Source organism: Propithecus coquereli, unplaced genomic scaffold, assembly GCF_000956105.1.
Source record: "Propithecus coquereli isolate 6110/MARCELLA unplaced genomic scaffold, Pcoq_1.0 Scaffold214, whole genome shotgun sequence".
Taxonomy (NCBI): Eukaryota; Metazoa; Chordata; class Mammalia; order Primates; family Indriidae; genus Propithecus; species Propithecus coquereli.
In genome coordinates, this window is record NW_012146523.1 from 5,895,793 (window position 1) to 5,911,153 (window position 15,361).

Sequence of the window (15,361 nt, forward strand, 5' to 3'; positions counted from 1 at the left end):
GTGAGAGTATAGATATCATGTCATATTAAGAGCATCCTGTGGGGCCTTGTGGTGGAAGTTAGATAAATATATTTAGGCTTATTAAATGAGTTGATCAGGTAAAAATATTCATAAGAAGACATTATATTCTTCCTGGCATGTGGGGAACAGCTGAATTTTTCTTTCATTTTCTCTTTAGCCCATGACCCTCCCAAGTGGCATAGACTAAAAAAGTGGCATAGATGTGTTGTAACACAAAACATCCCCCACCCCCAGTGGAATGAAAGGAATGCTTGGGGTGGGGAGTGTGCACATATAATAATAGTGGGGAATGCTTAAGACAAACAAACGAGTGAGCCAGAAGTCACTGATACTTGAGACAGCATTACACAAATTTTGCAATCTATTCTCTTTCTTGATTATGCTCTACTGAATCTAATCAAAACATAAGGCTGAATTTTCTGACCATGAGGCAATTGAAAAATTGTACATCACCCTCAGTTTTTGAGTATATATATAAGCCTATCATTGAGCTAGAATGCTTAGCATGTGCCCTTTTAAGTCTTCTCCCCTACTCAGTGAGATAGTTACATGCATTTTACATATAATTTTAAAAGTTCTGTGAATAATACAGTCTATAAAGTCAACAATTTTGACATAAGTAATTGAACTACACCACTGATTTATGTTAAATTTTATGTAAAATTTTAACATACATTAGACAATGGGTTTCCTGGTATAGTTCCACAAGGACTGATCTTTTGTGGTGACACAGAGCAGCTTTATCCAATATGCTTCTCAAAACTTTAATACAAAGAAATTGATGTCTGAGCAAAAATAACTGTGTTCTCTTCCACTTGGTTACTTTGTTTTATGCATTTTTGGAATTAAGAAAGAGAGGGTTATTTTAAATTAAAGTTGGGCTTGATTTCATCTTTTCTGCTTTTTGTAGGTATGTAATTTAAAAAATAATTATAATTACCTTCCTGGATCTACTTCTTTCTCCATAATATGGCTTTGTCTATTTTGTCCTTTGTGGCTTCTGATTCTTTTATATGAAGCAGTTGCATTCTTGTACTACTTACTCACAGAAGTGCATTTTGAAATTTTATGAAGCTCAGAAAGATTCTACAGATGGCTGAAGACTATCATTTTTTTACAGAGAAATCTCCCCGTGAAATACATTGTTCAGTTCTTTGCACTAAGCATTTATTCATAGCAATAGTAAAAACTATGTATATACACTTAAAGCTTACAGCAACTTCTACACTATATGTAATTTCTCTTTTAGCATTTCACCCCAGTTTCTTTTCCTTGAATGTCCTTGTGGTTTTAAAATAATACAATTCCATGAAACATTTTACAATAAAGACTTTAAAACTATTTTTTAGTTTGGCCCTTGAGTGATATTATAGCTCACTCTCTTTTTGGATGAAATGAAGTAAACATGCTCAACATAAGATATAAAAAGCAATGTATCATTATCAGTAGGATAAGCACTCTGCCTCTTTGCAAAGTGGGAGACATACCACTCTGCCTAGACATAGCAGATCCTCATTGCCATCCTAATCACCTTGCCTCTTGTTAGGGATGTGATGTATGGTATTCACTCATTTATTCATTCATTCAACAAACATTTATTGAGCCCTATGTGTAATGCCAAGGATATAACAAAAAATTAGGCTTAGGCTTTACCTTTGGAGAACTCATCCTCACTATTAGGATAAGAGAAAATACAGTACAGTACAGTAATGATAAAATATTATATTTTATCATTGATGCAATTAGTGATCCAATGCAATTGCTAATAGTAAAGACATGCCCAATGTCCTGTCGGATCATAATCAGAAGAGAAATTAGCTGCTTGACATCAGAGAGATGTCAGTTGAGCTGGGCGAGGAGAATGAGGGCAGTGACAAAGACAATTTTAAGAGGAAGTTAGAATAAAGCTAAGTGACCCATGCTAGGCTTGGGAACTGCTACTTCTGTAGCAACAGTAATGACATAAAACATTTTTGTGAACTTAACATGTGCCTTTGAACTATGCTGGCGGATACGGTTGAAGCTTTTTGTCTTAGTCCAATCAGTCTAGTATAGCAAAATACCACAAACTGGGTGGCTTATAAACAACAGGAATTTATTTCTCACAGTTCTGGAGAATGGGAAGTTCAAGATCAAGGCACCAGTAGATTCCGTGTCTAGTGAGGGCTCACTGTCTGGTTCCTAGATGGTGCTTTCCATCTGTGTCCTCACATAGTACAAGTGGCGGGATAGCTCTTTGGGCCCATTTTGATAAGGGCACTAATCACATTCTTGAGGGCCTCATCCTCATAACCTAATCACCTCCTAAAGGGTCCACTTCCTGATAGTATCATGATAGTAATTGGGTTTCAACTTACAAATTTGGGGAAAATACAAACATTCAGAACATAGCACCAAGTGTGCTATAAATAGCAGAATTCCACTCTGCTCAAATGTTGTTCTGAAAATGGTTACATATGTTGTAGATTTAGTGGAGTTTTCTTTTAAATACTACTGAGACTGTGGATGATATCAGGGTTTTCAGAAACAGATTTGATGTCTTCGCCAAGTAGTAAATGTAAATTATGCTGTGAAGCTATGTTTTTCATTATGCATTTAGTTGATGTTAGATACACAGTTGTATTAGAATATGCTACATGTTACGAAGCCATAGCTTCTTTACATAATAAGTTGCTTTAGACATGAGTTCTAGAAATCAGTGGTGAATGTTCAGCTATATTATTTCCAAAGAATGTTGATAATTTTTGTACACTTTAGGGGACTAATTATGTGCAACATTTGCAAAAACTCACAAATGGTTTTGTGGCCTCTTGACTGGCCAGAGGGCTGACTTTTATCTGAGCTTGTTCATTATAAATAGGGACAGTATGATATCAAAGAAAAAATAGGGATTTTGCAGCCAAATGGAGCTGAATTTAAATATGAGCAATGTAACTTAAGAGCTTTGTGAACCTGGGAAAGTAGCTTAACATACCTAACTTGAATTTTTTCATCTTTAAAAAAATGAGAATAGTAACATCAATTTATTAGGTATGCATAAGAATTTTAAATAAAATATCTAAATGTACTTTGTCACATAGCAGGTGCTCAATTAATGATATATACATAACGTGTATGTAGACATGTAGTCCAATCACTAGTAGGTGTTTCTGATCTGGAAAAAGTTGCCAGGTCCATAAAATTTACTGAAAAATTAAAATATTTTCATGGAGTTTTGTTATGCACCGAGCTCTATACTAGATGTTTTGGGGGATGATCAGAGCAAAATAAAAAGGTTATTTAGGCCCCTCTAAAATGCAGGTCTGGTTGAAAAGACAATCTCATGGGGAAGAAACAGACAACATCATAAAATAGAAAAAAATAAATGAAATGCTGGGTAACTTTATATAGGCTGTGAGCATAACAGCTATTCAGATTTGAGAGAAATAACTGGTGGTCAAAGAAGTCAGAACATGCAGTTTAGCTTTGAAGGAACTGCATTATTTAGAAAGAAAAGGGCAAACTGGAAGACAGCAAAGCCAAGGTCACAAACATGCAGTCTTCAGGCCCAGTTGACTTGGAAAATTTGTTTTATTTGGCTTTCACATTGTTTTATAAAATCTCTAAGCCAATTTTGAAAACTTGTAAAATTTTGCCTAAAAATCAATATTTCTTTCAAGAAAATCAGGCCTGGCAATACTGGGATTATATTCCTTAATTGTAACAGTGGCTGGAGCTGACAAGCTGGTCCCTGTGGTTGAAGCTTAGTTCTCCAGGTCAGCATAGTCTCCGCCCTATACCCACTTCACTACCTAATTGGCTTCTGCCCTAGAAATGTTTTCAGAGAAGGAATAAAGGGGAAGATGGTGAATTCAAATTTGCTGCATCATTTGAGATGACCATTCAACATCCAAGGGAAAATACCTAATAACTCTAACTGGAGATTCAGGACTGAGATTTGAGGGTAGAGGTAGATTTAGAGAAGAAAAGATGAGAGGGAAACACAAAGAAATGGGAATTCAGAGCGTGGTAATGAAGGGAATTTCTAATACAATGGTTCTTATAGTGTGGTGCTTGGTTCAGCTCTTGTGCCCAGTACCGGATAATCTGAATCAGAAACTCTGGTGTTGGGGCCCCAGAGTTATAAGAAGCCATCAGATGATTCTCATGCATGCCAATTTTTGAGAATTATCAGTCTCATGGACATTGTAGCACCAAAACTCAAGTTGACAAAGGATTGAGCTTACTGTATGTGCACCTTTCGGAACCTAGAAGAGGAAAGGGGGCAAATAATGAAGATAAAGAAGTATCTGCAAGGATAAAAGATAAGAAATAGGTCAGGGTAATGCATGGAACCCAAGGGAAGAATATTTCAAGAGGAAAGTTCTCAGTAGGTCAAATGGTGGCAGGACATCAAGGCTAAGGATAATTGATTATTTTACTTCTTAAGAAGTTACTGGTTACTTTTCAGAGTATTGTTCCAATAGATAGAAGGCAGTGTTTGGATGATGGAAAGAAAGAAGTAGCATGAGTAGAGCAACCATTCAAGAAAAGTCTGGCAGTGAATGAAAAGAGAGAAAGCTGATGATAGCCAGTGTATACAAGAGAAGGATTAGCACATGTTTAAGGGCAGGCAGAGGGGAAAGAGCCCTGGCATTGGGAAAAAATGTATACATTTCAGAAAATAGAGGTGACATGTAGGGGAACAGGGCAAAGCATCACAGGGGTAAATAGTAACTGGGGAGAAAAGGAGAAGCGGTGGCTTTCTGTTTGAGACAGGAGGGGTGGCAAGTGGCACTAGATCTGAAAGGCAACATATTAATATTTCCATGTTGGCAGAGCCTGGGCTCTGAAGTCAGATTGCCTGAGATTGGATACTGCTTTTGCTACTTTGTAGTCATATGACCTTGAGAAAATTACTTACCATGTTGCTGGCTTAGTGACTTCATCTGTAAAATGCAGCTAAAGACAGTGACTACCTCATGGGGTCGTTGTGATGATTAACATGAGTTAATATATGTAGAGAGCTTAGAAAATGGGCTGGCCTGCAGGACGTGTTATAAAAGTGAGTGCCAACTAAATAAAACAAATTGAGATGAAGGTAAGAGAGGCTTTAAAGGGGAGGTCCAAGAATTCCTGAGAGGCATTTAAAACCTCCAAAATCCAAATCCATTTACAGAGGACCTTGAGAATCAATACTACAGGATTGGGCTCTAGAAGACAAAATGGCCCTGGGAATGGGGTACCATTCACAATCAACCATGTGTGAATTAACAAGAAGTTGACAACAGTGAGAACCAAGAAATGCCAAGGTCAAGATGTGGTTGAACAGGTGCAATGACTTTCTTGGCTGATGGCCAGGAAAGGAGAAAACAGAGAAGAGGGTAGAGCTGGGGTACTGAGTAGAGCAGTAGATCGGGGTGAAAAGGTTAGGAAGCAAAGGCTTCTGGGAAGGTAGTGGAAATAGCACTGAAGTGGCTCAGCCTAGAGATCAGGCTGAGCAAGTAGTTAGGTATTATCAGGAGACTGAGTGAGTGAAGAAGAAACTGTGAATTGACCTGGAGTATAAATGAAAAGCCACGATAGTGCTAAAGCATGTGCTTCCTGTGGGGGGCTCTGGAAGCATTGAACCCGGGCATGCTGGCTCTATCATATAGTCAAGAGGTGTTATTACCTGAATTATCATATTGCTGTACAGTAAATGTATAGGTAATAAGGCAGGATTTAGTGAGAGAATAGAAGCAATTTCAATATGTCACATATTGTGCTAGGCGTTTTAACACACGCTATTTTATTTTATCCTTACAGCCACTATTAAAAAACAGGGCTTAGTAATCACATTATACACATCAACAAACAGGTGCTGAGGGGTTGAGTAATTTGCCTCAGGTCAAATGTGTGGTAGAGTTCAGATTCAAGACTATAGTAATTGATTCTAAAACTCATCCTCTTTCCATATTAGCTGACCAAATATTAAAGGATGTTAAACATGTCGTAATGGGCTGGGATCAGTTGTAGAAAGTACCCAGATGAATGTGATTTGCAACCATGTTTGCATGGAAATCCTGTTCTTACAAACTTTTGCTAAGATAGCAGGCTATATACCCAAACTACATAACCCAAATATTTATCCTAAAATGTAACTCAAGAATTACTAACTCTAAGAACTAGCAACTTAGTGATTTCTTTTGCTTCCAGAAGTTGAAAGTATGCATTTTTTTTTTTTCAGTGTACTATTTTTGTTCCAGGTTTACATCTATTTCTAATTTAAGAACCAGTAAAGGCACCAACCAGTTACTAATCATTATCTGCTTGCCAATTTTGTCACTAGATTAGCACTCTAATTCAATCAAACTACAAATTAGCAACTAGTTATTTCAGGTGATGGAAGAGAGTCACAGACATTGTCCATGTTTTCTTTGGACTTTGTTTCTAGAAGGTATCTGAAAAAGAATGTCAAAAGAGTTGCACTTGAGTTGTAAGTTGTTACTATTAACATATTGACTAAATGAAGAATATCATTAGGCAAAAACCCTGAAAAAAATATACAGTCCACCTTTTTCAACGTGGAGTATTATTTGAATAACAACAACAACAAAAATGTTTACAATTTTGACAGTACCTCTTCATGTCTGTAGAAAGCTCCCTTACTCTCTGGAGTCTTGAAAATAACAAATCATGTGCTTTGCTGTTGTGTATTAGTTTTGGAGCAGTGGTTCTGAAAGCACCATCAGCAGTATCAGCCTCACGTGGGATCTTGTTAGAAATGCAAATTCTCCAGGCCCACTCATATCTGCCGAGTCAGAGTGTCTGGGTTGGGGCCCAGCAATCTGTGTTAACAAGCCCTCCAGGAGATTCTGGTGCACATTACAGTTTGAGAACTATTTTTTTTAGAGTATGTCAAATTTTAAATGCTGCATCGTAGCCGTAGGATTCTGTTGAAACTCTTTGTAGCATGAAAATAGTAATTTGCTAAATAGCAATACACTGGTCTGAAAAAAGACAATTTTTTTTAGAATTGTTTTTCTTATTCCTAACAAGAATAAAAATCATTTCTGGTTGTCAAAATACTGCCCTTTCATCAAACACTTCCTCTTCTAAAATCTTTTCTCTAATTTTCCCAGCTAGAGACTCTTATTTTGTGTTCTTTGTAAGGTGTTATAAGTTGTATGTTAATAAAAGACATTTTGGTTTGTACAACCGACTTGTGAAATTCACTTCATGTGGATTCATGATTAAAGAGTTTAATTATCTCTGAGGGGAAAGAAAGAGTGCCCAGACTATATGGTCAAAGACTAGGTTCTGGATTATTACTCATCTTCTCTGTGTGACACTGCGATACTTCTAGGCCTCTGTTATCATACACAATTGTTGGATGAGAAAGAGCTTGGAGGTCTTAGGTGATGGCTTGCAAGGGCCAAGCGGAAACTCAAAATTGTTGAGCAAAGCATTTAAAGAAGAGTATTATCTGCTGAACCATGTCACCTCTGTTTCCTTTTCCAAAGTGCATAGGGCTTGGAGAAGTTATTGTATTAGTTCACTGAGGCTGCCATAACAAAGTACCACAGACTGGGTGGCTTAATAAAAATTTATTTTCTCACAGTTCTGGAGGCTGGAAGTATGAAATCAAGGTGTTGGCAAGGTTGCTGCTTCTGAGGCCTCCCTCTTTGGCCTGTAGATGGCCATCTTCCCCCTGTGCCTTCACCTCATCTTACCTGTGTGCCTCTCTCTTCTTTTAGGTACACCAGTCATATTGGATTGGGGCCCACCCATATGACCTTATACCTTTATTACCTCTCTAAAGGCCCTATGTCCAAATACAGTCACATTCTTAGGTGGTGGGGATTACAATGTCAATATATTAATATTAATTGGGGGGGGGCACAATTCAGCCCACAACAATTGTGCAAGGCTTTGACCCCTTGTTTGTAGCTTGAACTTGTTAATGTTCCAGAATATTAATGGGTTGTGGACTTGTAGATGAAACCTGGCTGATGTCTTCCATTGGAGAGATAGCCCCACCACATTCCAACTGGCGCCCTAAAACGACAGATATTCCATTAACATCCCCAAATGCCAAAGAATGAATGAGCCATCTAGGAGTAGGCAAACAACTACATTTGCTAAAAGGATAATGTTTCATCCATTAAATAAATGTGATACCTTTTCCTCGTCTGGTATCAATATAGAAGGCACATGAAAAATGAGTTAGCTGAGAGTTAATTGACTGCGAGACTATTTTCAGTCTCTGCCTGTATTTTTTGAATTAATATACACAGTGGGTGATTCAGCAAAAGGATTTAAAAATAAATTATTTATAGAAAGATCCCACCAATTTGATGTCTTCATAATTTATGAAGAGTACACCCATAATAGCTGTATTTTCTTTTCAACTTTCAAAAATAAAAGATGCCATTAGTTTAAATTAGGCTTGCATGTGAAATAATCAAGTGTATCAACAAATATAGTTTGACTCAGATGCTGTTTAAGACTAAAAATAAATGCCTGAAAAGAACTGGTTATTTCTTTAAAAAATTAAATGTAAAACTTGTATTGACAAGCTAGGGTAAAAGTATTTTAGAGCTAATAGACAACATATGAATTTATAAAATTCAGTTATGCAAACTCAAAAATATAAGTGGGTAGTTATTTGTAAAAGAGCTACTCTTTTATAGTGTAGCCTTAGAATATAAAGAACATGTTCTTTGAGACCTGGCTGTATTTGGAGAATGTATGAGCACTTGGGATAGTTGGAGAATATGTAGATATAGATATGATATGCAGTTGCATATTTTTTTCCAAAATGCATCCTATGCTGTATTAGCAGCTTCTCACATTGGCTAGAGAAGGCCCACATGGCAAGAATTATAGTGTAAAATGTATTTATTTCATTTATTTGTTTCCCCCAAGAAGTTCAAATCCCCAAGAAAGTTGACTGTGCATAGTATTTTATCTCTTCTAGCTGTAGGAAATGAAAGGATAGAGAAGTGAATTGGATTTGTCTGAAAGCTTTAGGAGCCAGGAAGCACATGGGACCAGTTCTCAGGTGTCTGCTTCCAGGCATTATTTAGCAATTTGGTCGCATATTTTTCTTTACTATTAGATTTTCCTTTCTACTTGTGGGTGGCATAGTTGAAGAAAAACTTTATGAAGACTTAAAGGTCTGATCTGAACCCTAAGAAGAGGAAGAATAAGCAACTGAGGTAATATACATCTAGGAATACCTTTTACCTCAGAAATCTTTCTTCAAAATGTGCAAAAAAATATGTCATTTTAGTCTATATAGCAGTTTTTATTCTAGTCTATTAATGTACTTTGATTCAAATATCAGGAAGGCAAATTAATACAATTCTTCACAGGTATATTATATTGGTAACTTTTGTGTTTATGGTTGTTTAGGTCTTTAAAAAAACAGTCTAAACTTTATTTACCTATAGCTGTTGTTGACTTTGCAGATCATGAAGAATGCAGTGCTAGTCATGCGGAAAGTACCTGTTTGTCATCTTGTGAGTTCAGACATGAACTGTAACCAGTGGCCCATTAAGTACCTTTTCTTATTGTTTAAAGCATATTCTAGCCTTGCAAAATAACTGTTAATGCAGAGTGTTGTAACTGAGCCAAAGAATGAAATTCCTGTAACTCCAGTCAGAGTAGAGGCTGTGTCAAGTACCCTGAGTTATGTGCCATTGTTCTGTGATTCTGCACTATTGGAAAGCCTTCCCTGGAGTGTAATTTATGAATAGAGAAATCAGGAAATAGCATGGTTTGCTTTTTGGGGTATTTGTGTGTGATTTTCCATTTTTAGTAATATTGTAATACTTTCTGGGAAATAAAGTATTTTTTTAAGAAAAAAGTTGCTTGCCAAAATATTTTTTTTTTGCTGCAAAAAATGATAGCCCTTTTTTTTTACATATACTATATTTAATACAGCAGAGGATATCCTTGTATGCTAATATTGATACAATAGGACAACATGGACACTATAGGTTAACAGTCCAATTGTGAGATGTAATTCACTATGAGACACAATAATTTTTAATTTCATCTTTAAAAGACAGAGCTAGGCCAGGCACAGTGGCTCAGGCCTATAAACCTAGCACTCTGGGAGATTGAGGCAGGAGGATCACTTGAGCTCAGGAGTTCAAGACCAGGCTGAGCAAGAGCAAGACCTCATTTCTATAAAAAATACATGAATTAGCTTGGTACCTATAGTCCCAGCTACTCAGGAGGCTGAGGCAGGAGGATTGCTGGAGTCCAGGAGTTTGAAGTTGCAGTGAGCTATGAGGATCCCACTGCACTCTAGCCCTGTGACAGAGTGAGACGGTTTCTCGGGGAAAAAAAAAAAAAAAAGACAGAGCTAAATTTTAATGTAGAAGATACTTAACATAAAAATTTTAGGTACAGCTTTAGAAACGAATTAAGAAGGATTTTTGATATAAGGCTTCGTATGCCTGATATGTGATGGTTATAAATGTTCTAAATTCTTTTTCTATCTCTGGTTGTTACCTCTTACATACTGTATTATTGGTATTTTGTGTGGAAAAAAAGTTTCAGCAACATTTCCCTTTCTTGTCTTTTTCTTAATACTCTAAGGTACATATAATTTTGCAAATATTTATTTGTCTGAATAGCCCAAATCTAGTAAACATTACAGCTTGTTAATGGGTACAGTTGTGAGTACCATTAATCACTGTCTAGTGAAGAGACTCTTCAAATATGACATCATTTTACTGGTTATTTTCTCAACAGAGAAACTCTTGGGATGAAATATAATAGAACTTGAAAGAGAACATTTTTGGGGGGATGGAAAAAAGGGGTTTGGGAGTTCATGGAGGGAGTGAACTTGTATGGTAATAGACATTTCGTTAATACTAAATAAACAGAATGCTTTGAACTTGTCAGTATTTGTGTAAATAAATACGATGAGAACATAGTTAATGAAGTTTCTAATATTAAAAATAACAATGTAAACTTTCTTTTCGCAAATAACCTTACCTGACAAATTTCTTAGTGGAAGATTTTGACAGTCTAAGTAGTCATGTTTGAAGCTGTTCTTTGGGACAGAATCTTCATCCCCTTCCTCTTCTCATCTACCTCAGAGAATGCCAAGGACTGGAGACATTTTTATATAGCACATAACAGGAAGAGAGGAACTGGAATAAGAGCTATTAATAACATTTAATGAGCACTTACTCTGTGTCAGCCACTGTCCTCAGCACCCTAGGTAAACCCTGTTTAACCCTCACAACAATGAAGGTTGACAATATTATAAGGAAGACAATATTATCCTCATTTTATATACTTATAAATATATTTACATCATTACAAATAAATAATAATCTAAATTGGTTTTAAATAAATATATTTATATCATTATAGATGATGATATGATGCAAAAACATAAGACTGACTTAGCCAAGCATGCACACCCAGGATGAATTGGGATTTGAGCCATGGCAGTTTGGTGTCACAGTGTATTCTATAACTACTATACTACATTGCTCCTGGGCCTAATACAGTATCTGGATTCTCAAAGCCATGAAAGTTGATTGAACGAGAAAATTTGATATATGTAGCTTGTCATGTATACAGATGGCAAAAAACTATGGTTTGGAGAAGTCAAGTTGAACTTTTCAAAGTTATAACACTAGGTAAGAGTCAGAGCTGGATGCAAACCCTGCATTCAGCCCAGAGCCGAGGTCCACACTGTCTTCCATGAATCCACAGGGTGCGATCTACTGTGATCACAGTCGCATGCAATCTCCTTGTGGCCACCTGTGACAGCCTGACAGGTTTATATTTAAAGGCTCAACCCAGTGCTTACATAGGGAAGCACATTCCTGAGGGATAAAGAACTGGTGAAAAGAGATCGTTCAGGTGTGAAATGGGAATTCAGAGCTTGTTTTCTTGGTTTATCCATGCTCAATTGTGTGTGCCCTGATGTTCATTAGTGTATTTTAAGTGTCTTCGTTGGGTTACAATAACATGGATTTTTTTCTCTGTCTCTTTCAGGTATGGAAAAATTGTATCCACAAAGGCAATTCTTGACAAAAATACAAATCAGTGCAAAGGTATGTGTAAGGGCATCTGGACCCTGAGCTCTTGCCTATGCTGTTCCATTGATGGATCCTCCCTCACGGAGGTCCAGGCACCAGCCGCACAGTGATCACAACGTGCAGTATATGGCAAACCTCTTTAATAACACCAGTGCTCTGATGAGTTATATTTCTAGTAACATTGCTCATTAATTTTTTTCATTAACAAACAAAATGAAAATCACAAATCAGAACAAGTATCAAATTGCTTCAGCATAAAACTAAATTACCTCCTAACAACTCTGGGTTGTCTGATTTGAATGATATCATCAGTGATGCAAATTGATTTCCTATATAAAAATGAGGAACTCTGGGGAAAACTTCCCCATGCAAAACATGTTTTAATTTCTCTGTTCTTTAAAGCTTGAGCAACATTGGTTGACTAGGAATGAATTTACTGATGGGCCCATTGTATCTAAGCTTCAGCTATAAGCATCTCACAGGATTTCAGAGTTGGTATCTTATTAAGTCAGGCATTTTTTTCCCCTGGAAATATTTCTGAAGCCATTTGACTATATCTGTGGCTCATGTTTCGTCATGTCTGGGAATCCCATAGTCTTTTAAAAGTTGCGTTAAATTATTTGCGAAATCTGTATGTTCTCTCTTGCATGACTTAATTCTTACTGGAAAATTGGAATGCTTCTTGTAACATATGTTATTTGTTGTTTTTCTAATCCAGTTTTTGTTGTACTGCTGAAATCAAGAAGTGTGGTAGAGCCAAGATCATTTTAAATACTGCCCCTATTTCACATACAAATAGAAAGTACAAAAGTTTTAGGAATGAACACTCGGAAAATCACATATATCTCCTAATCTGCTTGGGTAATGGTCATCAGATTCAATTCAGCAGTTAAAAAATAAATACATTCCATGTCTCCTATAAACTCAGAAATGCAGCACATATTATGAGACAAAGATTAATAAGACATGGTTTCTGCCACCTAATAGCTCAATCTCTAGTTGAAAAAATACCAAGACAGCAAAGAAACTAATTCTAATATCCTCCTTAGGATTGAATATATCACCTTAATATATATGTGAGAGTATAGCAGAAGTACCTAAAACAGAAGTATCCACAAACTACTGTTAGAGGAAAATATGGAGATTACTTTTTGGGGAATGAAATTTATAAAGGCAAAGCAGAATGAATGAGCTTGGGATATGTTGATATTCAGGAGAAAGAATTTCAGAATGTAATTGACTTCATCCATGTAGCTGGAATAGAAAAATGACCAGCAAGAATATTGGTGGAGAGAAGAAAGGAATCAAGATTTTAGAGTCTTTTAAAATGATATCTTGAATGTTTTGAACTTAATTCTGTATGCAACATGGACCTCTTAATAGTTTTTGAACAGACACAATGTGATTATATATGTGTTTTAGAAATGCTATTTTGGCAAAAGTGAGTGAAACCGAATTACAAAGGGAGAGAGTGGAAGCAAAAAACAAACGCAGATTTTAAAGCCATAGTTCAAGAGGGAAATTAGAAAAAAGTCACCCTGGCTATTAATATTAAGGTAATAGAAAGGGGATCACCATGAGCATTTTTAGAAGTAGCATTTGCTATGTATGAGATGAAGCCTACATGTTGAGCCTTCATGACTGGGGAAGATGGCTGTGCCATTTGCTGAGGTAAGAAGTCCAGAAGTAGTATGTTTTGGGGAGAAGATGATAAATTATATATTGGATATGCTGAGTGAGAGGCCCTGGCACGACATCCATGTGGGTGATGTCAAAGAAGGGTAAGGGTATACAGATCTGGACAAATCGTACTGGGATTATTTCAACTTTCTAAAATCAATGAAAACTAGGCCCGTATACCCTAGAATACTTATCTCCAAAGTGGGATGTGTGCAGAGGGATGTAAGACTGTTTATTGGGAGCATTGGAAGAATATATTAAAACTGTCATCTCTCTTCATTTTTATATCAACTTTTTGTGACTATTTTATAATATATATTTGTACAATCTTACAAATATATACATTTTAAATAAATATGTAAATATTGGGTTTGCTGCTCCAAAATATTTTTATTCATAGTGACATGAATTTAGAAAGTAGTTGGGAGACTACTTGTTTGAACGTAATGAGCACCAATAAACACGTAAGTAAAAAAAGAAGGAGTAAGAGAGGAAAGAAGGAAGGAAAGAATGAAGGAAAGGAGGGAGGGAGAAGGGAGAAAGGGATTGTGGAACAACCTAGGAAAATCCCTAATAGAAGGAAAGCTAAAAACACTCTATAGGAGGTCAGGAGGGCTGTTAGACCTTTTGACTTGAGGGTAATGTAAAGAAGGGAGAGTGATCACATGTCCCGCTGGCAGTTATATGCTTATAAAAGCCTTCAGGTGCCTTACTTTGGCCTCAGCATTTACAGCCTGTGGTTAGCAGTGGTGACTCTGAATCACAGCCTTTATTAAGCACATGACGGGGAGGTATCCTAAAAAAGTAAGCAATCATGATCAGAAATATACTACTATCAGTGTCATGCTTTTAGGAAAATACTGTTTTAATAATATACTCAGTCTTATTTAGAGTATTTCCTTTCAGAAATCTGGACTTTGAAACAGTTACAGGTAGATCCAATTAGGAAGAGACAATTACATTTATGGAAAATTGTGTATAATTGTTAATGATGATCAGGGGAGCAAGTTGCTGAGGTTGGGAGAGAGTTATGAGGTCATCAGTAAGTTTGCAGAACTAACAACACAGAGTGTTAAAACAAGCGTCTACATATTTATTGGAATTGCCAAGAAATGAAGCAGGAGTAGTATTAGAAAAAGTGACTAATCTGGAGGATATTTGTGGAGAAATAACCAGGAATGATACTAGGGTGAAAATGAAGATTAGTTGGTTACTTGATTTGATGATATGACATTCTAAATTGCAAATTTTAGGTAGGGGAGAAACCACACTGAGAAAAGAACAAGGAGGACTCCCTACTTGCAGGTCCAGTGGGAGGGGGATTGTGGGAGAAAAAAAACACAAAAAACTAAAACTTGAGAGAGCTATAAGGGATACTAGTGTCCTCAGGGTAAGTTCAGTAATGATCGGAAACATGCAAATTAAAGCAATCTGCAGTGATAGTTTATATCTACTCAAGTAGCAAATATTATAACATGCAGGCCATCCAATGCTGATTCATCCATTCTTCATTACTACCATGCTAAATTGGAAGAGCCTTTTTAAAAAGTCAGTATGGAAAGAGCAATAAAGGGCATACTGTTGATACCAGTTATTCCACTGAGAACATTGTCCCAAATATTTTA

General features: G+C 36.5%; 1 protein-coding gene across 4 annotated transcripts in view; it reads left to right on the forward strand.

Moving 5' to 3' along the window:
* RBMS3 (RNA binding motif, single stranded interacting protein 3) overlaps nucleotides 1-15,361 on the forward strand; it is a 725,478-nt gene that overhangs the window by 171,725 nt on the left and 538,392 nt on the right. For all 4 annotated transcript variants that reach the window (XM_012644534.1, XM_012644536.1, XM_012644535.1 and 1 more), the window contains one exon: nucleotides 12,013-12,071. In XM_012644534.1, the coding sequence (XP_012499988.1) occupies nucleotides 12,013-12,071 (59 nt within the window). The remainder of the gene's footprint in view (nucleotides 1-12,012; nucleotides 12,072-15,361) is intronic.